The sequence below is a fragment of the Capra hircus genome, chromosome 4, assembly GCF_001704415.2.
Source record: "Capra hircus breed San Clemente chromosome 4, ASM170441v1, whole genome shotgun sequence".
Lineage (NCBI taxonomy): Eukaryota > Metazoa > Chordata > Mammalia > Artiodactyla > Bovidae > Capra > Capra hircus.
The window spans coordinates 89633309-89660846 of NC_030811.1; the positions used below are offsets into that span (position 1 = coordinate 89633309).

General features: G+C 45.0%; 1 protein-coding gene across 2 annotated transcripts in view; it reads left to right on the plus strand.

The window, feature by feature from the left end:
• RAPGEF5 (Rap guanine nucleotide exchange factor 5) overlaps nucleotides 1-22988 on the plus strand; it is a 233107-nt gene extending 210119 nt beyond the window's left edge. For both annotated transcript variants that reach the window (XM_018047330.1, XM_018047329.1), the window contains exons 21-26: nucleotides 1682-1772; nucleotides 4036-4086; nucleotides 4900-4987; nucleotides 10062-10126; nucleotides 15713-15767; nucleotides 18703-22988. In XM_018047330.1, coding sequence (XP_017902819.1) covers nucleotides 1682-1772; nucleotides 4036-4086; nucleotides 4900-4987; nucleotides 10062-10126; nucleotides 15713-15767; nucleotides 18703-18821 — 469 coding nt within the window. In that variant the 3' untranslated portion in view covers nucleotides 18822-22988. The remainder of the gene's footprint in view (nucleotides 1-1681; nucleotides 1773-4035; nucleotides 4087-4899; nucleotides 4988-10061; nucleotides 10127-15712; nucleotides 15768-18702) is intronic.

The following is a 27538-nucleotide window of genomic DNA, read 5'->3' on the forward strand; positions in this document are numbered from 1 at the left end:
TTTGAAGTTTAATTAGGGCCCATTTGTTTATTTTTGTATTCATTTCCATTTCTTTAGGAGGTGAGTCATAGAGGATCTTGCTATGATTTATGTCAGAGAGTGTTTTGCCTATGTTTTCCTCTAGGAGTTTTATAGTTGCTGCTCTGGTGTTTTAAGTCTTTAATCCACTTTCAGTTTATTTTTGCATATGGCATTAGGAAGTGTTCTAATTTCATTCTTTTACACATAGTTGACCAATTTTCCCAGCACCACTTGTTGAAGACACTGTCTTTTCTCCATTATATATATCTTGCCCCCTTTGTCAAAGATAAAGTCCCCATAGGTGTGTGGATTTATCCCTGGGCTTTACATCTTATTCCATTGGTCTAGCTTTGGTTTTGTGCCAGTACCATACTTCTTGATGACTGTAGCTGTATAGTATAGTCTGAAGTCAGGAAGGTTGATTTCTCCAGTTCTATTCTTCTTTCTCAAGATCGCTTTGGCTAACCCTCTTACACTGTTGGTGGGAATGCAAACTGATACAACCACTATGGATAACAGTATAGAAATTCCGTAAAAAAACAAGAATAAAACTACCATGCATGCTTAGTCACTCAGTCCTGTCCGACTCTTGCCACCCCATAAACTGTAGCCCACCAGGCTCCTCTGTCCATGGGATTCTCCAGGCAAGAATACTGGAATGGGTTGTCATTTCCTTCTCCAGGGGATCTTCCCAACCCAGGAATGAAACCCACATTTCCGGCACTGCAGGCAGACTCTTCACCAGCTGAGCTGTGAGGGAAGCCCCAAATGATCCCGCAACCCCACTGCTGGACATGTACCCTGAGGAAACCAGAATTGAAACAGATACCTGTACCCTGGTGTTTATTGCAGCACTAGTTACAATATCTAGGACATGGAAGCAACCTAGGTGTCCATCAGCAGATGAATGGATAAGGAAGTTGTGGTACATATATACCATGGAGTATTATGCAGCTATACAAAGGACCACATTTGAGTCAGTTCTGATGAGATGGATGAGCCTGGAGCCTATTATGCAGAGTGAAGTAAGTCAGAAAGAGAAGGACATATTGTGTATTAATGCATATATATGAAATCTAGAAAGAGAGTGCCGATGCTCCTACATGCAGGGCTTCAAAGGAGACACAGACATAAAGGACAGACTTTTGGACACAGTGGAAGAAGGAGAGGGTGAGGTGATTTGAGAGAATAGCACTGAAACATGTACTTTACCGTATAGAATAGACGGCCAGTAGGAGTTTGGTGTGTGATGCAGGGCACCCAAAGCCAATGCTCTGCGACAGCCTTGAGGGATGGGGTGAGGAGGGACGTGGGAGGGGGATTCAGGAGGGAGGGGACCCACATGTGCCTAAGGCCCTTTCATGTTGATGTATGGCAGAGGCCATTGGAATGTTGTAATTGCCCTCCAAATAAATAAATTAATTTTTTTAAAAAGCACAGATCTTTTCCTAAAGGCAATGATGAGCGGAAGTATTTGAATTTGTTTTTGTTCAGCAGATACCATTCCTCTCTGAGGGGCACATGGGTCAAGGAGCAGAGTTCAGCCCCACCCTAGAGGTTGAACCCTGTGGCCTAGGAGAGTCCTGGCAGCTTTATCTTTTGTGCTCATCTGGCAAAAGGATGTTGCGTAACAATGCCTTCTGCTTTCTTTAATCCATAGCTGCAAAGCCCAGAGAAACCTGAACTCCTTCTTTGCTATCGTGATGGGTCTCAACACTGCTTCTGTGAGCCGGCTGTCTCAGACCTGGGAGGTGAGCCTTTGGGGTCCACGGGAGGGATGGAGTGCAGGGGAGAGGACAAATAACACTGAATGGGAAATGTTCCACCGAAAAGTCCTTATTTAAAGTAAATTTATTTAAATGGTTTAAATGAGAGAAGTACCACTAGAAACAAATGTTATAAATTAGTGTCTCGAGTCCTTAGGAACTGTTTTTTCTTTTAATTTTTTTATATTGTATTGGGGTACAGCTGATTAACAAACAATGCTGTGATAGTTTCAGGTGAGCAGTAAAGGGACTCAGTTATACATATCCATGTGTCCGTTCTCCCCCAAACTCCCCTCCCATCCAGGCTGCCGCAGTTGAGCAGAGTTCTATTTGCTATACATTATTGGTTATCCATTTTAGCTTATGGTTGGTTGCGGGGGTGTGGAGCAGGGGCATAGTTTGGGAGTTTGAGATAGGCATGTACACACTGCTATATTTAAAAGGTATTAGGAACTATCAAGTGGTCTTCAAAATGGTTCTATAATATATATGAAAGAAACAAAAATTGAAAAATGCTTCCTAACTTGAATTAGTTTTCTGTTTTTCTCCCGTGATGGCATGGTTACAGTTCCATGTTGGTCCTTTCAAAAGCTCCATTTGTCCAGAGGCAGATTTGCTGAGATGCTTATGAATTTAAGCTACCAGGCCTCTCATTTGCAGTACTCCTGGCAGTATGTTCACATGGATGGCAGATATCTTTGAAAAATTTACAAAAGTAGTTTTATATTCTTTTTTTCCTGAAAAAGAGGGCCCACAAAATGTTATATGTTCCAGGTCTCCCAGATCCTGGTTCTGCCTGTCACTGTTGTATGGTCAAGGCCATTGGGTTCTCGGAGGGAGAAGCCCACTTGAGCTGATGACGTCAGCGTTTCCAGGCCTGGAAAATGGTCACACTGGCCTAAGTAGGCAATAGAGGGAAAGACGTTGGTTTGAGGAACTAGAAGAGAGGTCAGCAATCATTTTGGGTAGAGGGCCAGATAGTGAATTTTTTTTTTGGCATGTGGTTTCCATTGGCATGACTCAAGTCTCCTATTGAAGTGCAAGCCCTGGTTAGTTTGTAAATGATGAGCACGCCCATGCTGCAATAAAACTTTATTTACAAAAGCACAGGGTCAGATTTGGCCCATGGCTGGCCCCTTGAGTAGATCAGTTTGGCCCTAGATGCGTTGAATTTGACGTGCAACTGAGACATTTTTGTGGAATATCCAAAAGACTAGGTAAGGTATGCAGCTCAGAAGAATAGTTGCAGGTGTCTGCATTTTATCTTTTCGCATTTATCATCCATTTCTTAATACATATGTGTTGGTGTGTATAACAGTAGTTTCCAAACAGGTTGAATAACCTGTGTTGTTGAGTCCATATTCAGAATTATCAAATTGATATTTAAAAGTGTAGTTATTGTAGGGGTTTACCTCATTGTTTTGATTTGTTTTGCGAACAGAAAATCCCACACACTTTCTAGAACACTCGTAAGTGTTGCTTGCTGGAATTTGCCGAGCACCAACTGTGGACTGTACATTACCTATGAGTAGTCTCCATTTCAATCAGAGAACGTGGAGACGCTGCAGTCACACAGCTAGAAAGAGGGCAGAGTCAGAATTCAAACTCTGACTGACTACCGAGACACCTGGCTTTCCCACTTCACCATAGTAAGGACAGGCTGGCAGATCCCAGGCCCTTCTTCCTTAGGCCCAAATTCTTATTTGAGAGGACGGTGTATGTTTCCATCCCCTGTCAGTCTTCATGCCACTGTTCGCATGGGTGATCTTTCCAGTTTGGTGATTCTACCCACTAAAGTACAGGCTTCATCACTGAGAGTTTTCATGGCCTTTCGCTATTTAAACCTCTGCTGTGAAACATAATTATATCATTTATACAAAAAATATCAGTCAACATTATTACTTCCTACTCAACAAGACCGTTTAAGAAGGTGAGAGCGTTTGTCAAGGGTAGGATACAGAACTGAAATCCAAGCTTTCATTAAAAGATCACCAGTGTGTAGAATGCCTTCAGTTGGATTCCTGAGTCCTGTGGCTGCTATTCATTTTAAACTGTCTCTAGCAACATTCCCAAGGAACGTCACATTAAGGATGATGAAAATTGCGTAATGAGAAGCAATCAGGGTAGAACCAGTTGATAGAGGGATGTATGTTTGGAAATGTGGAGTATATAGTGCAACTCAATGAACATTCCTCTCAAAATAACTGACATCTTTTGACCTTTTCTTTTTCTGTGTGTTTGCTTTTAGAAAATCCCTGGGAAGTTTAAGAAACTTTTCTCTGAACTTGAAAGTTTAACAGTAAGTAGTTGAGCATAGTGGACTTACTCTCCAAACTGATGGTTAGCCTCAGATTTCTTCCTAGATTTCAGTGGTCAGTATCTCCACTCTGCCATGTCAGGCAGCTTAAACTAGTGTGCCTGTATATGAACAGGTAGCTTTGCTTCTTAATGGAGTGAAGGAGGGTAACGGTTACTGCTTCTTCCTCTCCATGGAAAAAGGTAGCGAGAATGGTCCTTTTGGTATGATATTCAGAAGGCATGTTTTCCAGTACAGTCCATTTCAAAGCCTATGAAATTAGCTAGTTTAAATTTGCCGTGCAGTTCTTATACATTATTCTTTTTTTCTTTTTTACCGTTTCTCCTTTTTATCATTCCTTACATCTTTGAGATAACAAAGGGTGCAGTTTCTTTTCAGGACACAATAAAAACGTTCTTTTGTTTTCTCTGCATTATCTGTGCATTATGAGGGCAGTTTTTCTTTGCTGTGTGCCTAACAAAGGACTTTGGGGTTACCTCATGATAGAAATTATGGAGAGGAAACTGTACTTAAGGAACCTATTGGAGGGAAAATAATAGGGCAATCAAAAGGTGTCTCTCTTCTGCAGTCATTTCCCATTATTGTCAACCAGTAACTTGACTTTCATTCATTGCCTAGATTTCCTGCCCTAATTTAGTGAGTTTATTCTCCTAGGAAACCTTTATCTACTTTGTTCTTAGGAAGAACCGCTTTATATCTAAAGCATGTTCGAATTGTAACAGCGAAAGTAGATGTAGAATTGTTTCTATAGCACATTGATTTTTCTCTCTCTTTGTAATCTGCTTGGTTCGGCAGGATCCTTCCCTGAATCACAAAGCCTACAGAGACGCATTCAAGAAAATGAAGCCACCCAAAATCCCCTTCATGCCGCTATTGCTTAAAGGTAACAATTAGCTGTCTTTTATGCTGTGTAATTCCATCTTCCAGAAATTTATCACTCTGACTACGGAAGGCAAGGAAAGGAATCTCAGTTTATTTCTTTAAAGTATTTTTGTCATTCCAACCTAACTGTTGGCTTGTGACTGGTTTTCACACGTTTGCTTCTTTCTGAGACACCTGAAATGCTTAATTGTTCTTAAGCAGACATCAGAGTATTTTCACTTGACTCACAAAACTTGGCACTGGAACTGTTTATGTTTTTGCTTTATTCTGCTGCTAAGCCATGTCTTATTTGAGTCTACAGTCCACTTAACTCAACCAAGAATAATGCTGGCATGAAGAATCCAAGTGGTGATCAGTTATGTTCTTTGTTTGCAACCTAAATTTCAGAGATTCAGCCCATGGCCTGCTGCTGTGTGAGAAAAACCTTTGGTCAACACAAACAGTGTCATGTGTAAAAAGTTTTGGTAGAGAATGTACTTTCTTCTTTCCAGGAGTGGATCCAGTTGGGATAGTATGTGATAGCTGCAAGTTAGTCGACTAACTTCTCTTCTGTAGAGCAGCAGATCAGTCATCATGAAACATGTTAGTTAAACTTATGAATGAGATCTTGATGGTCTCTTTCAAACTAAGGGGATTAGTGAAAGGGAAGTTTGTTTTCATCTGGCCCATGCTTCTGACATTTAGTATACATCCCACCTGTCTGCTTTCTAGGACAAGGGATTTGGTCTTTTCTCTTGGTCTTATTTTGATTCTTTTCAAGGGATTTTTATAGGAGTACTCTTTTATATTGCTTACACCCTTCAGAGGCTTATACCTTCTGCCGGGTCAGGCCCTAGCACCTACACTCATCGGTGTGGTGGAATTGCCTGGAAAATGAAGTACCTGGGAACTGCCTGGCCGGGCTGTGTCCTCATCGCCCGTCCCACTGGCAATAAAGCTGAAAACACACCTTTTCAGCTTCTCCTGAGAACAGCCAGCACTTGGAGAGCTTTTGAGTTGCTGTGCATTCTTACAGCTGTTTATCTAGTCTTCATCTGGTATAAAGCAAGAATTTCTGTGAAGCATTAGTATATTAGGACATTCAGGACGATGACGCACAGGGACTGCTTCACTCGAGCTCAAAGCATTCTGAGAACTGTAAATGGGTGAAACAAGGAAAGAGTGTAAAGCCAGAACAACAACTTTAAAAAGTTCGTTTGATTCTTCATTTTTATTTCTAAGATAAGTTTGTTCAGGCTTGTGATTTTTATTTAAAATAAAATACCAGCTGGAGAGTGGGAGTGGTGGCATGTGGGAAGTAAAACTTAGAATCATGTAGACACAAATAGGAAAAATAGGAAAGGAAGACAGATCTGGGAAAGGAGCTGATTTTAGAAAGACAGAATTTTGAAACAATAGATGTTTTTAAGGTGATGAAAAAATAGTCAACATTGTCCCTTTAATTTAGATGTGAGCTGAGCCTTCTGCTATATAGTAGTGGGTTTTCCCCCAAAATATTTAATGCAGTCAGGTGCCTCACACTTACGTCTTAGCTTGGATGCAATTTTCTGCTCTGCTGAGTTTATCTACACCTCTTTGTTGGCAGCAAAACAAATTTCTCTTTTTTCTACTGAAAATACATTGTCTCATTCATTCTAGCAAATTAAACTTTTGCCCCCTCTTTTTTTTCCACTGGAAGCTCTTGAGTTTTAAAAACAAGCTCACTTGTTTTTCCTTTATCTTTATTTTTGTCATTATAAAAATAAATAATATTGGCACTCTATGGCATTTAAAGTTACTATTTTTGTCTGAAATAATTTCAAAAGGAAAAATAGGATGACACTTTTAAATATGCATGTATCACATCTGTGGTAAGACATTTTGGAAAATATATGCAACATTAATTCTTAGCTTTAGTAACTGCAAAATTAAAAATTTAAAATTTGCAGTAAACTACTTTAGAACAAGCAACTTTTTCATGAAAATTTCCCAGCCCTCTTCTCTTGTGCCTCTTGCTTTGGATTGCTTTTGTTTAGAGAAAGAGACCAGATTAAACTCCTTGGGTATTAGGAAGGATTTTGGCTCCCATATTTCATTTTTTGAGATAGTCAGTTCCCAATAACATGCAGGTTATCAAAGTAAGCACATAACCTAAAAATGCTTCCAGCTATCAGCTTTCTATTTGCCTGTGAATTTCTCACTTCTGATTTACTTTCCCCCTACTGTAGAGTCCAGCTCAGAAAGTAGTGAACAGGAAACCCTGAGTAAGTGTTGAAGAGAAAGGTTCCAGCTGAGCTAAAGGTCAAAAGCAGTTGAGTAATCTGTGTCATGGTGTTTGGGGAGATGGTAATCCTTCCAGTAGAGTGAATAGTCAACCGGTGTCTGAAGTTAAACTGAGGTTGTATCTGTATCTTCAAGGGCAGATTGTTATTGCGGATTTGTGGAGCTGTGTAAATAAAAGGAAGACTGAGGTGCTTCCATGTTTATTCCTTCTTTTTCACCTGCCATCTCTTCAGATGGAGTTATTTCATCCCCAGTCCTGTTCTCTAAAATGTTAGGAATGTGTCTGGGTGTTTCCAATAAAGAGGTCTGGCAGGTACTCATTTCTGGCACTGCACTTGGTGGGTACCCTCAACTGCTTCACAGCCCACCCATGACTTAGGTTGTGAGACTCCAGTTTTTGAGTTCAACCACCTTTTGGTTTATCTCTCTCACACCTTCCTAATCACACACTTGTCAGTCACCTGGATCAAAACCTGCAGCCATTTTGACCCCCTTTCTCCTGGGCAGCAACCCCTCTTTTCTCCCTACCTGGCCAGGCATACCTTCCCTGCCTCATCCTCATGCCAGCATCAGCCTGCCAGCCCCCACCCTCAGGAGAGCCTACTTCCTCGTGTGCTGACCTTGACAAGTCCTTGAGAGCTTGGGATAAGCAAGACCGCCCAGGCAGAGGAGAGGAAAGAGACAGAATGAGCGACAAAGGAAACAGTAAAATTTGCAGAGGCCCTCACATCCAGTGAATTCAGCAAATTGACTGGAATAGATGATAAGAAATGTCTAACTCCTTCCGGGTACCAGAGAGGCACCGTGGTGAGAGGAAGCGGGCCACCCAGGCTCGCGTCCTGGCCCCGAGACGCAGAGCTGTGGTCGTGAGCCAGCTGTGCTCCGTCCGCCTTTGAACTGTTGTTTCTTCACATTCTTTCCTGCTTAACTTTACCTTATACTCTTTTGTGAGTATTAAATAAGTTAGTGCCATGTCTGACCCTGATGATAAATATAAGCTGTGTTATGATCCTCATCTTTGGGAACATAGGGTGGGGATGACAAGCCTTGGAACACCGGGGAAGTGGTCCAAGAACTCGGACAGGGCATTTGTAACCTGAATTCTCTGGGAGTGAGGTGATACCAGGCTCCTAGGTGGTGTTTAAGGTTAACAGTGTGCACACAGTGCTTTGCTTGCTATACAGAAAGAACACAAGTTAGCTGTGTTGGCTGCTCTTTCTCTAAATATTGTGTCAGAGATAAAAAGCTTGCAATTCTATTCTGAAAGCAAAACAGTGAAAGATAATAAAATAACCAGAGAGCTCGTCAGATGACTGTGTAATGGTGAGTTGTTCTCTTGCTCAGACATCAGTTTAAAAAAAGAAAGAAAAAAGCTTAGGAAAACCTTGCAGTCCGGTGGGGTGGAAGCTGTGTATAAAGGATGCCTTGAGAAAAGGGTTATCAGTGTGTTGTGTGATTGGTCTCGCCCTCTGGTGGCCAGTTAAAGCTCAGCAGCTAAGTGTGTTGCAGGCCAATTTCCCAAGCAGCTGCCTCGTAATTACCTCATAGTGAAGTGAAGTTGCTCAGTCGTATCCGACTCTTTGCCATCCCATGGACTGTAGTCTACCAGGCTTCTCTGTCCATGGGATTTTCCAGGCAAGAGTACTGGAGTGGGTTGCCGTTTCCTTCTCCAGGGGATCTTCCTGACCCAGGGATTGAACCCAGGTCTCCTGCATTGCAGGCAGACGCTTTACCCTCTGAGCCCCCAGGGAAGCCCTCCACAGGGACCAGCAGAATCCAAGTCTTGACTAAATGCAAATACTTTCCCTTTCTATTTAGAGGAATTTAATCTGTTCACTTCTCTCCTTTATATCATGTTATTTTAAGAAGATTTTTGAAAATGGTTTTCATTTGGTTTGCCCTCCATGTCTGTGATATAACAGGACTATTTGCACATTCTTTAAATTGTAGTATATTTCTTACTTTGATTCTTGTCTGTGAGGATTCCCTAATGTTCAGTCACTCACCCTATGGTTTGGGTTTTTATAAGTCATCCCCCTTTTGGAGCTTTAGCTGCTGTCATTGTTGCTAGTCTCCATCTTTTTGAAGAAGCATTCCTGTGATTTTTGCAACCAAAGGGAGATTTTTATTCGGAAGTCTCCTGTCACTTCAAATGCAGCGAGGCACAAATCGAATGTCACGCTCCCTCCCTCCGACGAGGCACCTTCACCCTGCCTTCCTTACGTTGTTTTCATCAGTGACGCTGGCTTTCCCATGGTTGAATAGACCCAGAAACCTCGCCACTTCTGACCTGGCCCTTTCCTCACTCACTCTGGATAACCACGCCAGCCCTGGGTTCAGAACCAGAAATCTAAGTTTGAACATCCACATCTAAACCTTGACGTTTTAAGGAACGCAGACCGCGTTCACTTTACCAGGGATTGTTAAAAAGCAAACGCATAAATATTAAAATATTTTTTGTTGCTGGGTATTCAGTTCTTTTCTGTTCACTGTTCTGGCCTAAACACAGAATGGGCCAGTTAAGGTGTAGAGGAGTGTTAGCTCGTGTTAAGGGAGTTGAAGTCAAAGCCTGCAGTGTAAGAGCAAGACACACACTTGTACGAATGCTAGAATGTTCCCTCCCCACACACATAAGCTGTGCCCTCTCACATTGCATCCTGTACAGATCCAGCTCCAAGTTGCCTGGTCTAGTGCGTGAAATAAGCCGTAATGTTTAAGAAAAATTAATAAGCCGCACTGCATCTGCATGTCTCCAGTCCTGACTCATGACCTGTTCCTAATGGTACTTGCATCTTCTTGTTTTTAATTTTCAGATGTAACATTTATTCATGAGGGAAATAAAACATTTCTGGATAATCTTGTCAACTTTGAAAAACTGGTATGTAAAATTTCACTGTTTCTCTTTTTACCCGCTGTAAGGGAAATGCGCACTTTCCTTGCTCTGGGAGACCACATTCTCTGCTGAACTGGTGGTGATTTATTTGCTGCATGTTATGCACTGTCAATAGAATGCATCCCAATTAAAAAGAAGTGAAGCGTGCTGCCAAGGTTCTGAGAGCCAAGTATGGACATCTGCTTTTTATTTTTGAAAATGGAACTTCATTAGATTAACATCAGTGGTGGAGTGTATGTATCTGAACTAGAACCAAAGTGGTAAGGTTCCTGTCGGCAGGGATTCACACTCGTGCGGTTGAGCCCTGTGGCTTTAAGGGCGTCTCCCGGTGTCTTGGCAAGCACTGCCCCTCCCCCTGGGGAGGTGTGTCCTTCGTGGGTGTGAAGGTGGAAGATCTGAATGTGGAATTGGTTGGGTCTGCCTGGGAGAGGAAGGACCACCCATTTATCAGCCTGTGGGCAGGTGCTACCACTATGTGAGACCACCTCATGCGAAGTGAGAACGTGAGCCGTGAGAAGGGGCCCCCAGCCCGCCCCTTCTTACACACTCCTGAAGTGCCGCTTCCCGGACAGTCCTGGGCGCTCTGTCTCGCACTAGGCTCCTCCTAGCCTTTCGGCTGAGGCCAGAGGCGGCGTTGCCTGTACGGGCTGAGCAACTGTGAAATAGGACTGCTCCAAGGAGACCCTGTTGACTACAAGAATGGATTTGTTTGACAGATGAACTTTCGTGTCAGAGATGAGCCTGCCATGCATGATTAAAGATGATATCAGTGACCCCCGTCCATAGACCCTGACCTTTGAGTGACCTTTTTAGTAATGGTAATGGATTCGTGTGAACTCTTTCAGGAACCGGCCCCTGGTTCCCTGTGAGACCAGGTCAGGCATTTGAGAGAAGGTTGAGTGAGTTGGGAGGCCATAGACCATAACCAAAGACCAGTACCAACTGATGAGTCCCAACAAGGTTTAGCCTCTGACCTTTGCCCCCTAGGTGCCCCACTCTAACTGGGAGGCTAACTCACTCACACCGGAGGAGATGGCACGGTGTCAATGCAGGCAGCTCTTGTACAACCTGAAAACCCAAGCAGCTGGGATCTGGAAGACTGACCTCTTAGGGTATCTTGCCACAGCTCTGTTCTAATAATTTGAGGATGATCGCTTTCTGGGTAGTTAGTTTTTAAGTGGACACGTCCATAACTTTTCAAGTCTCTCCCGGCACTATGTGCTTTGGAATTGAGCTCAGTTTTTTTAGATACTTAGTCAAACCAACGCAGCCTGAAATAGATATTTAAAATATTGAGTCTTCTTGTATTAAAAATATTATTCTGTATTAAAAATATTATTTTTTAGAGATTTGTTCTGTGTCACCCAGTAATGTTCTGAAGATCCCAGGGCCTATATGTGGCCTTAGACTGCAGGCAGCAACACGCTAGCCTGTTGGTAGGTTGTCTCCAGTGTTTGATATTAACGAAATGACCAGAGGAGTATGAAGCCACTGGTCAATATTTATTTCAAATCTTGGCCAATGCCTCTGCTTAAGAACGCCAGATAAGCTTTGGTGAACGTGTGTGAAGAGGAGGGCCGGGCTGAGAAACACCAAGAGGAGTTTCCTCTGAGGGTCTGTGCCCTTCACCCTGAGTAACCCATAGGGAACGCGGGAGAGCAGGAGGCGCTTGGTATACGCTGAGTGTCATCTGTTGTGAAAGGTAGACTGGTGGTTTACCTTCTTCCCAAAGGGAACCAGTGACTCAAGTTCATTGTGTCATTTCCTCTCAGATGGAGCTATCCAAGTGAGGGAGCAATTTGAAAAATGCACAGATTGGAAAGAGCAGTGGAAAGCTTCCTGCACCCTCTCTATTTCATTCTGCCCAGCGTCTCTGGTATTCCCCGGCTTTTTCCAGTAGAAGCCTTTTAATGCCAACCAACATAGGGCCTTGCTTTCACAGAGACAAGACTTCAGGCTGGCCGTAAGAACTGAAATGAAGTCTGACTAACAGGACTTCTCTTAGGGTCAGTAACTGTATGTACCCTTAATATTTTAATAAAGCTTAATGAAATAACAAGGTATAAACAGGTAATCTTTCGTTTTAAATTTTAAATTCTTGAAGAGAACTCTTACTGAAAAGATGGCTAGAAGATAAGTGCAGTTATACATGTGTGTGGCAGGCCCTTGGCACACAGCACCACGTACACACCCGTCACGTACTCGGCTAGCACGTCATTTCTAAAGGGAGCAGATTTTGTAGCGTCACTAAGTTCCTGGACCTCAAAGCAGATGGCACTTAAGAAACAGCATGCCCCGTGCTGACCCCCTCCTTGCACAGAGAATTCAGGGTGAAGTCAGAATTTTTTTCTGGAAGGACAAAACTCTATTTTACATTGTTTAAAGCCCTATGTTATACTGGGATGCCAGAGAGTGCAACTGAATTTCCTACTAGAGTCAGTAGTTCCAGCATGTTTCTTAGCAAAAGACAGGGTTTCACTTAAGCTAAAATAGCATCATCTTTCACAATAATGAACCAGTAGATCCTAACTGGATTAACTTGTGGGAAGCCAATTCCTCATGATGGATATTAGCCAGCGAGCAGATAATTCAGTGTATTATCTTTATCAGGCTGATCCCGGCCAACACATTAGGTCAGAGAACAGAGAAGGCTCAGAAGTGCTTCACTGGATGTAATAAGTGTTCTATTGTTCCCATCGGTGCCTCAGCAGCTTCAAACGTATCAGCCTCAAACCATTAAATAATAAAGAAAAAAAAATGCATTCGTCTATATTTCTCTTTATCCCTCAATGTTAAGACATCATCCTTCATCGTAGCTCCTCCCTCCCGCTTTGGAAAACCTGAAGATGAGATCTGGGCTCAGGTTGCAGTGCTGCCCTGAGTACCAGCCTTGCATCAGCTGTGCGCATGGCACGTGATAGAGATCAAGGTGACGCCATACCTTAAAACAGCGAAAGAGCAGTCCTGGGAGTAGTGGGAAAATTGGGGGAAGGAAATTCAACAATACATTCACAGACGTGAGTCAGGTCTCATTTCCTTTACAGTTGCAACTCGGGCTGCCGCTGTAATCACTGTCCCATTTAATGTTTTCACTACTGAGTATAAATACAATAGAAATGCAGCCCATGAGAACAATCTAATGAGTGGGTCATATTCAAATAATGTTTCTGGAGGTCTGCTGAATTTTAAGTAATTGTTTTAGTGTCGACATTATTATGTTAGCCATAATTTGTTGAGGGTTTGCTGCCTATAGATTACCCTGTGTTCAGTGTGTGTGGGCAGGACATGAAAAATGATGGCCCAAGGTCCCAACTGCTGTGTATAGAGTAAATACTATATACAGATGTATTGTACAACACAGATGAATATAGCCAATATTTTATAATAACTTTAGATGGAATATAATCTATAAAAATTTTGAATCACTGTGTTGCATACCTGAAACTATTATACTACTGTAAATCACTATATTTCAATCAGTAAGAAAAAGATGATACCCGTTTAGGAAGGTCTGGAGGACCAGATTAGGAATACTGTTGATTCTGAAATGATAGGGTGATGTTTGGATTTCGTATGAAACAGAGGCTGGGGTCACTGCAGACTCGCAGAGCGCTGGAACAGGATGACAGATGCTTGGAGGTTATTCTGCCAGCTGCACAGGAGGAAGTGTAGTGGAGATTGGTCTTGAGCTAAATGCCATCTTCCCTTTGCCATGGAAAATTGACTATGGTAGAGCAAGCTGGAAGACAGTGCAGGCACACGAGTATGAGAGGAGGGGTCTTGTCAACAGGAAGGAGCTGCGTAAGAAACCGTTTCCTGCAGATGAAAAGAACTTTAGAGAACTTTAGAAATTAAAGCAGAAGACTGAAGACTAGGAAAGGGAATGCAAATAATAAGCAGGGAACAGTCTCTGTAAAGATACTGATGTTTTAGAAGATGTTCATCTTTCATAAACATCCCCTTTCCTATCACCATTTGAGTTTCTTGAGTCTTTGATTCCGCAAAATGCCTGCATCCATTCAGCAGGTGTGTGTGAGGCTACGTACGTGCTATATGGTAGGTGCTGGGTCTGCAAAGGCCCTCTTGTGGTAGCTGGTCTAGAGGAGGAGGAAAGTCCCACCCTGATCACACCACCACAAGCCCAGTAAACACTGTACACAGACCATTGGGGAGGTTGAGAATGGAGCCTCCCGAGTCCAGAAGGGAGACCTCAGAAAGACCTCCTGGGGAGGAGGTGAACTTCTGAAGTGAAGCATAAGCAAATGTGGACAGGTAGGTTGAGTTGGACATGCTGCATTTTTTTTAATATATTATCTTTTAAATATTCATTTTTTTCTTTTATTTGAGGTATAGTTGGTATACAATAGTATTTAAGTCATAGGTGTACAACTTTGTGATTCATAATTTTTAAAGGTTCTACCCCATTTATAGCTGTTATAAAATATTGGCCATGTTCTCTGTGTTGTAGTTCGTTTATGTTATGTGTAATAGTTTGTACTCCTCAATCCCCTTCCCCCATCTTGCCTCTCCCTCCTTCCCCTCCCAACTGGTGACCAACCACTCTATTTCTGTGAATCTGTTCTACTTTGTTATACTCTCTAGTTTATTTTTCAGACTCCACGTATAAGTGATATCATATAGTGTTTGTCTTTCTCCCTCCAAGTCCACCCATACTGTTGCAGATGGCAAAATTGCATTCTTTTCACTGTCTGAGTCGTATTCCATCGTATGTATGTATATATGTCACGGCGTCTTTATCCGCCGACCAGCTGATGGACACTTAGGTTGTTTCCTTATCTAGGCAACTGTGAATAATGCTGCTGTGAACGATGGGGTGCATATGTCTTTTGAATTAGTATTCATTTGCTTCAGATACAGACCCAGGAGTGAAACTGCTGGATATGATGGTTCTGTTTTGTTTTTTGAGGAACCTCCATAATGCTTTCCATAGCGGCTGCCCCAATTTACGTTCCCACCAGCAGTGTGCAAGGGCCCCCTTTTTTCATGTCCTCAGCAACGTGTGTGGCCTTTATGTTGGCCATTCTGACAGGTGCGAGGCAGTATCTCCTTGCGGGTTTGATTTGCATTTCTCTGATGATTAACAGTGTTGGAACATCTTTTCGTATGCTGTCAGCCATCTGTATGTCATCCTTGGAAAACTGTCTGTTCAGGTCGTCTGCTCATTTTGTAATTGGGTTGTCTGTTTTCTTGATGTTGAGTTATATGAGCTCTTTATATATTTGGCATATTAACTCCTTATCAGTCATAGTATTTACAGGTATTTTCTCGTGTTAAGTAGGTTGTTTTGTGCTGTGTTCTTTACAGTATGTTTTTACAAGTCTTGATTAGAATCTCTGCAACTGGGATTGAGAGCCACTATTTCTGCACACAAGGTCTGGATATTCTTTTGTAATCCAAACTTAATACACTCAATTAAAGCTAGGTCTAGCACCAAATACAGCTCTTCTGTTTACATCCAATGGGATAAGACTATTCAGCCCTGCAGCACTGCTACTTCAGCGACACCTGAAATGACCCTTCCACTGATGTGTTTCCTCTCCTGCCTTTCAGCATATGATCGCCGACACTGTCCGAACCCTGAGACACTGCAGGACTAACCAGTTTGGTGAGTCATTGAAGCTGGTTACGGCATGTTCATTTAGTATACGTTGGTACAGACTATGGCCATTTCACAAGTATTTGGTGATAGAAAATTTAAACAGGTGGTAAAATATAATATTCACATCATGTGCATATATTGTATTTCTCCGTCTCATCACTGCATGTTTGGGATGGAGAGGAAGATAAGAAATGGCAGCTCTTCACCCTGCCCCAGCAGCGGGTTTTCACTGTACAGTGTGACTTACAACTCTCAGGAGCTCCCACTCCACCTCCCACCCCCGAAAGTCTTGTTTGCTTGTCCTCTGGCTCAGAATCGCCTGTGGGTTTATCAGGGGTGACCCTGTCCTTCACCTCCTTGCCTGGAGCCTTCCTGGAATAGGAATATAGTTTGTAAAAGTGCCCAAAGTAGTCTTCCAGAATCTTTTCTCCTCTCCAGCGAAAACTTCCTGTCTGGAGCTTACTTTCACTGAAAAAGCGTTTTTCTGAGCACTTTTGTAGACTCCCCACTAAGACTAATGTATGTAAGAATATTTGTTTCTTTTTAAGTTTCAGGAATAATTTACATTATGTTTAAATGATGTTAAGACATTGCAGGGAGGAAGGAAATTGAAATGTATTGAGTTCAGGGAGCTTTCACATGGGCAGTGGAATCCTGACCCCAGGGCTAGTGAATGGAGGTTATTGACTCTGTGGATGCAGAACAGAAGACCCCAGCTCTGAGAGGCTGACTCACTCGGCCGTTCCTCAGACCGCCTGGCTGGTACCCTTTCCTTCACCTTGCACAAACTTTAGAGATAAAAAGGCAGGTTTTTTTTTTTTTTTTTTAAAGACAGAGTTCATAATTATAAATCAATCAGAAGTGACCACTAAGTAAAACCTAACTTTAAGTAATACATACTCATTGTAAACCAATGTTTTTCAACAATACAGAACTATAAAGTAGAATGATCAAAGTCCTACTTCCTAAGGAAAATATTGCTAACACTTTGGTACATATTCCTTAAGAATTTTCTTTCCGTTACATACTCTTAAGAATTTTCTTTCCGTTTCCAGTCTTGAGTAGCTTTATTGTCCTCCAACAAAGCGGTTGGAGTGAACTTCTGAGTGAATTACGAAATTTCTACTTGAAAGAGAGAATTATAAATACAGGACCTAATCTTCTAAATGTTCACATCAGCAAATACTACTTGATACATGCTTTTATAATTCTCCATCAACTACTCAAGTATAATGCAGTTTTAATAGAAATAGTTAAGAACATTGTCATGGAGATTCATTCAAATGTGTAAGCATAATATTGCTGATGAGTAAAGGATTTGTATTTCTTTCACCCTCCTTTGCTTCCCACGCATTTATGGGTTCTCAGCAAATTCTGGGACCTCGGTCTTACTTGCCAAGGGCTTCTGGTCTATATACACTGCACGTGTGGGCAAGAAGGGTAGAGCAGTGTGGCTGGCCTTGACCTTGCAGTCCACCTCCCATCGCCAGAGGATAAGTCTGCAAGGCACAAAGCAAAGGAGAAATTTAAAAGACCGTCAGGCCATTTGGTGTTTTGTATTTACCTATCTTTAAAAATCAAGTTTAGAACTGAATTACCTAAATTCATTTTGACAGTTTATATGGGCAGGGCTAACCAACGTCAGCACTTGGAAAGCCACTTTGAATTACAGAGTGCCCTGCAAGGGTCATGCATCATGGCTGGAAGCATTCCTCTTGCTATCTTTTTAAGACTGGAAAGTTTACAACAAAATTATCTTGGGAGCATCATGTTTTCTAAAGCAAACAAGGAGGATGGTAAAACCTTTTAACTCTTGGTGCTTTTACTTGCTGAACCAGAAAGCCTTGTTTCTATTAAACCTAAGGACTACAAGCCATCCCTAATATACACACCTTAAGTTATTTCCTTAGAAAACATATCTGTCACAGAGGAGGGGAAAAATAGGTTTTCCCCAAGAGAAAAAAATTTCTGCATTAGAATGCTCAGCTTCCTGAGGGCCTTTTCCTTCTGCTCAAGCTGAACTCACCCCTTGTTTCTCCATCTGAAACCCCATGGATCGTGGAGGCTCACAGTTACTTGTGTCTCTGGAATGTAGCTCAGCCCATCTCCACAGGGCATGAGGGGGCTTTCTGTTTGCTCGTTTTTGACTACGGGAAGTGGGCCTGGCCCGCTGTCCAGGCTACTTTATCTCTGGCTCCTCGTCACAGCTGCCAGCAGCATGGCCCGCAGGGTTCACAGGGCGCCAGAGCCTCTTGCGGCCCTTGGTCTGCGGGGCATTTGGGAGTAGGAACCCCCTTGCCTTGTCTTTTGCTGGGCGAGTGTCACCCCATCCACACACTTCCTGAACCTGCTTTGCCTGATAACCAGACTTTCAGTTCACTTCAGCAATGTTTGTTCACTCAGTTGCTCCCTTACATCCTGCACGCGCCCCCCCCCCCAAAAAAAAGGACACCAAACAATTGTATGAAATACTTAAAAAAGAAAAGAACTACTGTGTCCATGCAGTCACCAGATTAGCAGTGATTCTGACAGTTCCAGCCTACGATACAAGAGCCTGTGAAGGCCATTTAGTGGGGGCCAAGGCCGTGGACCTGGGGCCTCGTGGCCTGGGCTCCAGTCCTGCTCGGCCACTCACCTGCCGCGTCTGCAGTTTCCTGTTTGGGGGTCATAACAACCACTAAACACCAGACCACGTGAGGAGACATCGCTCTCTCAGTGTTGGTAAAACATATATCTTGCCAGTCTAATCACCTCACCTGAGGAATCTAGTCTGACCCAGAAAGCATCTGCGTGAATAGCAAACAGACATCTCTTGTGGGCTTATGACAAATGAGGGTCAGCCTTCTGGAGTTACACTGTATCTCCATGCAGGGTTTTACTGGTATTTAAAAATAGCTTACTGCTCTCGTAAGATTGACCTTCTCCCCCTTGCCCAACACAGGAGGCGACATGTCTCCAAAAGAGCACCCGGAGTTAAAGTCCTACGTGCATCACCTGTACGTCATTGACAGCCAGCAAGCCCTGTTCGAGCTCTCGCACAGGATTGAGCCGCGGGTATGAGCCCCACCACACACTGCCTCGCCTCCCCCGGAACCGCAGCGCCAAGCGTGTTATGTTCCTGCAAGAAAAGTTGCTGAGTTTTATCAGCGTATCACAATAAGATGCACACAGCAAAGCCAGCCAGAGCGTACTCAGGAAGTGATGTCAGCCACCTGAGTTGGGGAGAGGCTGCTATCGAAAGGAGACGGCAGAAGAGGAGGCAGAAACTTTCCCGAAATGAGAAGTCTGGCTTTTTAGGATCACCATGTCGAGCCAATCCATTGTTCACTTTGCGATGTGCCAGCGTCAAGGCAGGAGGCTGCCCCTTGTCCTACGGTGACCAGACAGCTCGGTTAGAGTGCACAGCGGGGAGCTTTACTTGGCCTGGCAGTAGATGGCTGTTTATAGGCTGTCAAAGTAGGAGCTCGTTTGAACACTCAAAGGCAGTGATGGCATCTCTTGGTTTCTATGGAGATGGACTGGTTTCCATCGTTACAAACTAGGACATCACCAAAAGCTACTTGTGTCTAAGGAGGCAGTGAGCACTGGCAGCTGCCACCCCTGCTCTAATCTCCAGAAGAGAAATGTCGAGGCATGCATTTCTTAGCAGCTCAGTCACTTAGTGCTGTATGCTTGTGGGTAAAATTCATCTCTGCACAACTTGATTTACAACTGTAAGTGAGTTAGACTAAGTTGCTTTGCCAATACCGAAAAATAGTCATCTTTAAGAAACTGACTCACTGTTTACTTTCTGGGGATTTTCTTTACCTGTGCAGACAGGCTCTCATCTCTCCTCAAATACAGTACAATTTTTGACAAAAGCACAGTGCCTGCCACGTCGCAGGCACTCTGTAACTGTTTCTGGGGGTGACAGTCACAAAAGTCCATCTTCTTGCTCCTGGCAGTGCCCTCGTGTTCTCACGCTACGGCCACCTCGTGCCTACACTCTGGAATGAGGACCGCCAGTACAGGGGGTCTACGTGGGATTTGATGTGTGGAGCGCTTAGTGCTCCCTGGAGCAGAAGAAGGGATATAAAACAGTGGCAATGGCCTGTCTTTCAGCAGATGAAAAGAGCCCCCAGAGATCCAAATATCTGATTTATGTTGGACACTTAGAAGTCCTGTAGCCCACCTCCCAACCAAGGCAGGGGGCCTTTCTATAATTTGCCTCTTTTTTCTTCTCAAAGCCTCAGAGTCTTTTAGATCTCTTTTTATTTCCATTTTTAGAGATTGGGGCTCCTACGATAAATAAGACCTCTGGCTGTTCTCACGAACTGGTTTGCTGCAACCTTCAAATGAACAAAAAAAACCTGTGGGAAACAATATTGAAATCCATTCCTGTCAGCCAGATCCTTGTCACTCTGCTTAAATACAAAGTTCCTGCTTCCCATATTAGGTCCATTCATTTCCACACGTGTGACCCTGGCGCCCCTCTCGCCAGCCCTGGCAGCTCCTCTCCTCGGTGCCTGTACAGAACTGCTTCCTCGCCTCTCATCAGCACTTCAGCACTGAGATGCGTCCAGGGCTTTCTGACACCTTCGTAGCAGCGCTGTTCCCTGGGCTTGGCAACCACGCTGACCTGGAGAGATCACTCGAAAGAACCACATGGAGCAAATTTGGGGAGGACTTTGAGAGCGAGTCTGTCCCATTGCGTCCTTCAGTCCTGACAATGAACAGGGCTTGACAGAAAGGCACCATCCTGGGTTGGTCCACTCAGAGAAATGCCCCAGGCAGCTGGGAATGGAATGAGACTCACTGGAAGAGATCAGAACCAGGGAAAAGCAATTTCTCTCGAGGCTGATCAAACAGTGAGGTGCTCCCCTTGGCGATTACTGGTGACGGTGTGGGCTGTCAGCACCAGTGCGTGTTTTGGTCTTTTCTCTGTTCTTAGGGAGTAGCATTTAGCCATTCTGATCCTGTGAGGCTGTTTTGGCATCATCTCTGTGTTTTAGAGTTTGAGTGATTATTTGCATTAGATTTATACTGCTCTGTCTAGGACTGCTGCAGTTGCCCCAGTGGAGAACTATTTCAGCGCGGCACCTGCTGCTTGGACCTCAGCTCAGATATGTGCCTGGCCAAACAAATCCACGTGTACGTCAGGCCCAAACAGATTCTGAGGGTGTATTCAGTTTACCCCCATGTGGTATGAGTGGAAACAGACTGGGGAGAGAACGGCGCTTGCCTGCTGTTTCCCCCAGTCATGGGGCTCACTGGCTCTCGGGGTCTCCCCCAGTCATGGCGCGCACGTGGCTCTCGGGGCAGCAAAAGGAAAGGAGGATTTTGTTCTGTTTAGATGTGCTTTTCCATCCCCATCTTCTGAAAGTCATAATCTCCAAATCTTCCTGAAATTTAACAACAGTCTCTAGAGGTTTCTCTGGCAGCAGGTCTCAGAAATTTCAGAAGCACTGAGAAGGCCTGAATCTGGAACTGAAGGATTCAAGGCAGGATCATGGGGACCAGATCAAGCTTAACATGAGACTCTTTCTAACAAGGCTGGAGTTGTCCCAGTGGACAGGCTGCTCGGAATTGAAGCCGGGTCCCTGTTAACAGGGGTAGGTCATATTCCCGCACCGGGAAGATGTATAAGCTCCTTTCCAACTATATTAGATTTTCACAGTTGCACAAAATCTCCGTTCACTCTGAAACATCTCACGTATCTGCAACCTTCACCAGCGAGGAGTGCGTGGGCCCTTCTAAAAGGGTTCTTTTTGCTACAGCACAACTTTCAGACAGTCCTGTGTGTCTTTGGATTTGTCAGCATTCCAGCAAACCAGCCCTCTTTAGAAGTTAGCATAGGACAGTGTGCTCGTTGATCAGTTGTGTCTGATTCTTTGTGGCTCCATGAACTGTAGCCCACCAGGCTCCTCTGACCATGCGATTCTCCAGGCAAGAATACTGGACTGGGTAGCGCCATTCCCTTCTCTAGGGGATCTTCCCAAACCAGGGGCTGAACCCAGGTCTTGTGCATTGCAGGCAGATTCTTTACCATCTGAGCCACCAGGGAAGCCCCAGCAACAGTTCCCAATAGGCAAAATCATAACCATTCCAAAAATATGAAATTTTTTCATACACATTTGCAGATGCTCTAAAGACCAGTTTTTAAAATTCACTCTGTTACAATCTGTACCATTGCTGAATGGTTGTAGTGATACTTATTATCACCTGCATTTACTTTATCCTGATATTTCAGAATAAATTTATTGTCTTAGATCCCTATCCACAAGCAAGTTGGGTAGAGCATACCTGAAATTCCGAGGCATGAGGACAAAGTAAAAGCCCACCCCTCTCAATTTGTGGGGAGAGGTGTACTCACCTTTACGTAGGGAGAAACAGTAGTGTGAAAGAGAAGGTGTTGGTGGCTTTCAATCCCTGGAGCTTGGCCTTGACGCCTGCCCTGATCCCCGCCCTGCGGTTTTGTTGTGGGCATCACTCACCACAGATCCCAAGTGTCCCTGGGTGGCACAGGGACTCCGAACTTCTCAGAAACTAGGGGCAGATCAGATCCACTGTGGTGGTCTAACGTGGAGTTTCTTTTATATGCGGTCTAATGCGGAGTTTCTTTTAAATGCTTCAAAGACGTGTCCTTAAAATTTCAGCCTGCTTATTAACCAGTGAGCCATTGTGCTTAGAACCAGTGCTGGAAAAATGTTTTTTAAAATTGCCAAAAAGTTAAATGAAAATGTACTATATAAAGCAAAGCTGTATATATACTAAACATTTTTTAGCAGAGTACTATTTATTTGCATAGCCTATTTATTGTATTCGTATTACACTGTTATTAAAGACTGGGATGAAGTCAACCAGAAGCAAGGACTCTTGACTGCTGTGACCTTGTCAGCTTGCATTAACAGTTAGAAGATAGAAAACCTGCAATCAGGGCGCCTACCTAACTTCTCAGGGACTACACTTCGTAGTTTTCCACCATTAGAAGAGCTGGTAAATATGAAACACTTGTGGAGTTACCAGAATTGCCATTAACAGTATTTTCTTTCTCATATCTCATGCTTTCTGCTTCTGTACATATGACTGTGCTGTGTATTTATCAAAGCTAGTAAGCAATAATTTATATGTAAAAATGGCCAAGCAATATAAGGTGAAAACTTACATAAGTTACTGTTACCTTGTATTTTCAAGTGTTTTTTTTAAAAACTGCTTTTCCAAATACAAGATTATGTTAAAGATACACTATTCACGCCTCAGAACGTCTTGCTTTGTGCTGTTTGGGGACTCAATAGCCAGTGTTCTGGTACCGTATTACGCTCAGATTGAAACTCAGGAATCGTTTACCCAGAGTGCGCTACAGGTAGGTGAAGAGATTCTTAGGTGGCCTGTGGAAGCCAAAATCATTTATGCAGTTATTGCAGAACCTAAACATGCTGTGCTGGAAATCACGTCCAACATGATGGCATGTGCAGAGTCCGACAACCCTCACCAGCACCTTACCACACTCAAGTGGAATGGGGTACTCTCCCTAGCCCAGACATGGAGGGAAGCCCCAGGCCCTTGTGGGGATGCTCGAGGCCTGGGCCAGCGGCAGCACAAGAGCCAGGGTGCGTTGCTGAAGCAGAGGGGTGGCGATGATGCTCCACAGGCCGGAAAGACATTAGACTGTCACACCAACTCTTCTCTAGCCCTTCCTCTGAGAGGACCCTGCCCATTGGTGTCAAGCTTGGCCTCTGGCGTGTGCTGATCCTTCCCTGCAGGAGGGTTATGTTGAATTGAGTACTGGCCAAATGTCATCCTCTGTGCAGTGAAAAAGGCAAGGAGTGACCTGTGTGGCCTGGAGACGGAAGCTTTGAGGTAGCCTGTGGCCACCATGTCTCCTCTGCTGTGAGACCCGCAGTGCCCAGGTAGAGGTGTCTCCATCCACTGGACTCTCCAGCTTGTGGAGGATGTGTCACCTGAGGAAGAGAGAAAACACCCTCATTAGAAGCTACTGAGACTGAATGGAGGGGTGGGGTGGGCGGCCTGGTATTACCTGGGCAGCACTTCACCACAGCTGGCTAATACAGTCTCTAGGACACAGGGGAGAGTTAAGGCAGCGGCAAGGCCTTTCCCAGGTTCTACAGCTGCCGTGGCTCTGTGGTGTCTCGTATCTGGTAAGTCTGTTTCTCCTAGAGAACCGTGTATGGGGATGGACGGCCAGGTTCAAACTACGGGAGCTATCTTGATTGCTCACATGCAACAGCCCTTGCTCATCTAGCTCCCCACCAGCTGCTGTGCCCCCACGTTCCTGCATGAGGCCAGGCCCTCACTACCCATTACTTCAGCCATTACAGTGACCTATTTAGGCTTCCTCTCTTTCATCTAAATATTCCCTTTCAAAACTGATTTTTTTCTCTTATCTCTCTCTCATCTAAATATTCCCTTTCAAAACTGATTTTTTTTGCTCTTCTCTCTCTCTTTTTTTTCTTTTTGCTAAAATATAGATCCTAGCTCAAAATCCTTCAGCAGTACCTCCCAAGCTATAGAAGTAAACCTCAATAGCATACAAGTTCTTCACATTCTGGCCTCTTACTTATCCATCTAGGGGTTTTGAAAAGATAAATAATTTGGTATCCCCCTTTAAACTGCTATTCTACATAGGGAGATTCATTGATTCTTACTAATAAGAATGCCAGATGAAAATAATATGCAACAGACATTTGCTAAATAAGTAATGTGAGACTTGCTTCTTTCAAAGGTGTGGAATCTTGAAGCCACACTGAGGGTACAGAGCTCGCTAGGGTTGGAGGGAGGGGGGCGGGGGCTCTACTAGGATTTGCCCAGGCGGGCAGAATGGCCTTCGCTATCAGAGATGAGCTCTTCCCTACCAGAGAAGTTCCAACAGACCTAAAACCAGCCAGCAATTCAGTCATCAGATGAGCGATCTGGGAGAAGATCTCTAAGATCACTTTCAGCCCCTGGCTGTTAAGAGAATTGGTGCAGATCTGCAATTGCTAGAGATAATTGGTTTTGTTTTGTTTCAGGAAGTGACTAGGCTGATGTGGGAAACAAGAACTGTTCATGGTCCTTTGTGTCCCGTTGACCTGGGCTGGGCCTCAGCTGGGAGGGAATGGCAGTGGGCCAAGAGCGGAAGGGCGCCTCACCCTTCCCGGCCCGGTGCCCCTGCTGACTCCACAGTACAGTCCTAGCAGACATGAAGGCCTGCAATAAACAGATGAATAAAGCCCTGGAATCAACACAGCAGGGTCTGCTTCCAGCACAGAGCCAGCTGCTGCCTCCCCAGGGGTAAGGAGGGTCCACAGTGAGGGTGAAGCTCGTCCTTTCGGCTGTCATTATATTCCTGGCTGCTGCCACCTGGCCTCACTCTGCCTTCTTGCCCAGACCCCGACTGGAGCCAGCACGCAAGTCTGGCTGGACTCTTCTCCTCCCCACCCCAACATGCTGTGCCCGGGACCCTTCTGCACCTAGCCCCACTCCCCCCAAGTAAGGCTCGTCCACTCCCAGATCCTCTTGGGTGACCCATCCTGCACTGAACCCCCTTATCACTGTCTCAGTTCCTAGAGCAGGTCCCACCCACAACTCTTTGGGGAACCACCCTTCATGGTCTCACCACCCATCTTGTGTGGGCTGCCTCGAAGGTGAGGAAAAGGACCAACCTCACAGGTTAGACTGCCAGGTCGAATCAGACTCAGGCATTGAAGAGTTGGGAGAACCAGCAAAAGTTTCCACCGCCATCTTAGCTGCTGTTTCTGCACCTCAGAAAATGGGAGTTCATATGCCTTCTCCCTCACAAAGTGGTATGAGAAATAAGATGAAAATATATAGTAGTACATCAGATGAAACGAGGTTCCTAAAGAAAAAAACGCTAAAGCAGGGAAGGGGATTGGAGAGTGCCAGGGAGAGGGTCAAAGTGCCAGGACAGGCCTTTGTTATATGAGTTGAATCAGGGCCCCTCAAAACTCATGTGTTACGGTCCTAACCCCTAGGATCTCAGAATGTGACTTTATCGGGAGACAGGGCCTTTACGAACATTATGAAGTTAATTTGAAGTCCTTATGGTATAAGCCGTCTAGTAGGACCCACATTCTTATGAGAAGTGAAAGTGTTAGTCGCTCAGTCGTATCCAACTCTTTTGCAACACCATGGACTGTAGCCTGCCAGGCTCCTCTGTCCGTGGAATTCTCCAGGCAAGAATACTGGAGTGGGCTGCCAGTTCCTTCAGGAGAACTTCCCAACCCAGGAATCAAACCTGCATCTCCTGCTTGGCAGGTGGATTCTTTACTACTGAGCCACCTGGGAATCACATTTGATACTTAATGACAGTTTGTGGACTAAGGGCCTCCACTGCTGTGGGGACCAAAATGTGAGACATTCAGGCCATCTGGTGGGCATGTGCTGATCCTGCTCAGCGTTTAGGTCGCAGTTGTAGATTCCTGTTCTTGAGGTCCTGGTTAAATCAAAGGACACAATGAGGCACTGTTGTGAGTGAGAGGCTTGGCTGCTCTGCTTTACTGGGCCACGGTCCAGTGGGTTCTTGTTTTGTTTTTGCAACACAATGCAGAGTCTTAAAAAAAAAAAATACAGAAATCAAGGGAATGAGAAAGGAGCCAAGCTGGAGAACATTGACACTTGAAAGGGTCAGGCAGGCACTGTCTGTCATCTGCTGTCCCCGAAGGGGATGAGGCTTCCCTGGTGGATCAGCTGATACAGAATGTGCCTGCAATGCAGGAGACCCAGGTTTGATCCCTGGGTCAAGAACATCCTCTGGAGGAGTGCATGACTGCCCGCTCCAGTATTCTTGCCTGGGGAATTCCACGGACAGAGGAGCCTGGTGGGCTACAGTTCATGGGGTCACAAAGTGTTGGACGTGACTGAATGAACTTTCTTTCAAGGGGATGAGAGTGAGAGCCAGGCTGGAATGGATCAGGCAAGTTCCTCCACACTCCCTCCTTTTGACCATCAAGTGAAAAGTCCCAAACCTACAAAGCACCTGATCTGAGCCCTGCTTGGTTCCCCAGCCTGTCCTCTGGGTACTGCTCCCCACCCCACCACACTCCCCAAGAGACACACGTTCGCTTCACTGCTGCTGCTGCTGCTGCTAAGTCGCTTCAGTCCTGTCCGACTCTGTGCGACCCCATAGACGGCAGCCCACCAGGCTCCCCCATCTCTGGGTCTCTCAAGGCAAGAACACTGGAGTGGGTTGCCGTTTCCTTCTCCAATGCATGAACGTGAAAAGTGAAAGTGAAGTCGCTCAGTCGTGTCCGACTCTCAGCGACCCCATGGACCGCAGCCCACCAGGCTCCTCCGTCCATGGGATTCTCCAGGCAAGAGTATTGGAGTGGGGTGCCATTACCTTCTCCTCGCTTCACTTCAGCCAAGCTCAACCTTTCAGGCAAGCCCGCAAGCCAGAGGACTCTCCATTCCACCATCCCCATTACCCAGCCGGCACTCCGGCATTAGGCGGTGCTGTGCTCTCGCGGGGCTACGGCCGTGAACGTGAACGAGACGCACGATCCGCCCTGCACGCGCGCACCTGCCCCGGGTGAGGCCGCTGCTGGCAGGGCAGCTACTCGCCGCCCCTCTAAGGGACGCTCCAGCCTCAGCGCCGCGGGGGAGGCTGGCCCGGGCCCTCAGGCCTGCGTGGATTTCCTCCCCACTGGCTGTCTCAGCCGGCCCAGGTTTAGCCCTCAGGTAGGTGTCCCAGGCGCAAGTGAAGGGCACAGTTCACGGCCCAGCGATGCTGCAGCGTCGGCGGGATTCGCAGCCTTGCGGGGCCAGCGCTGCCCGCTCCA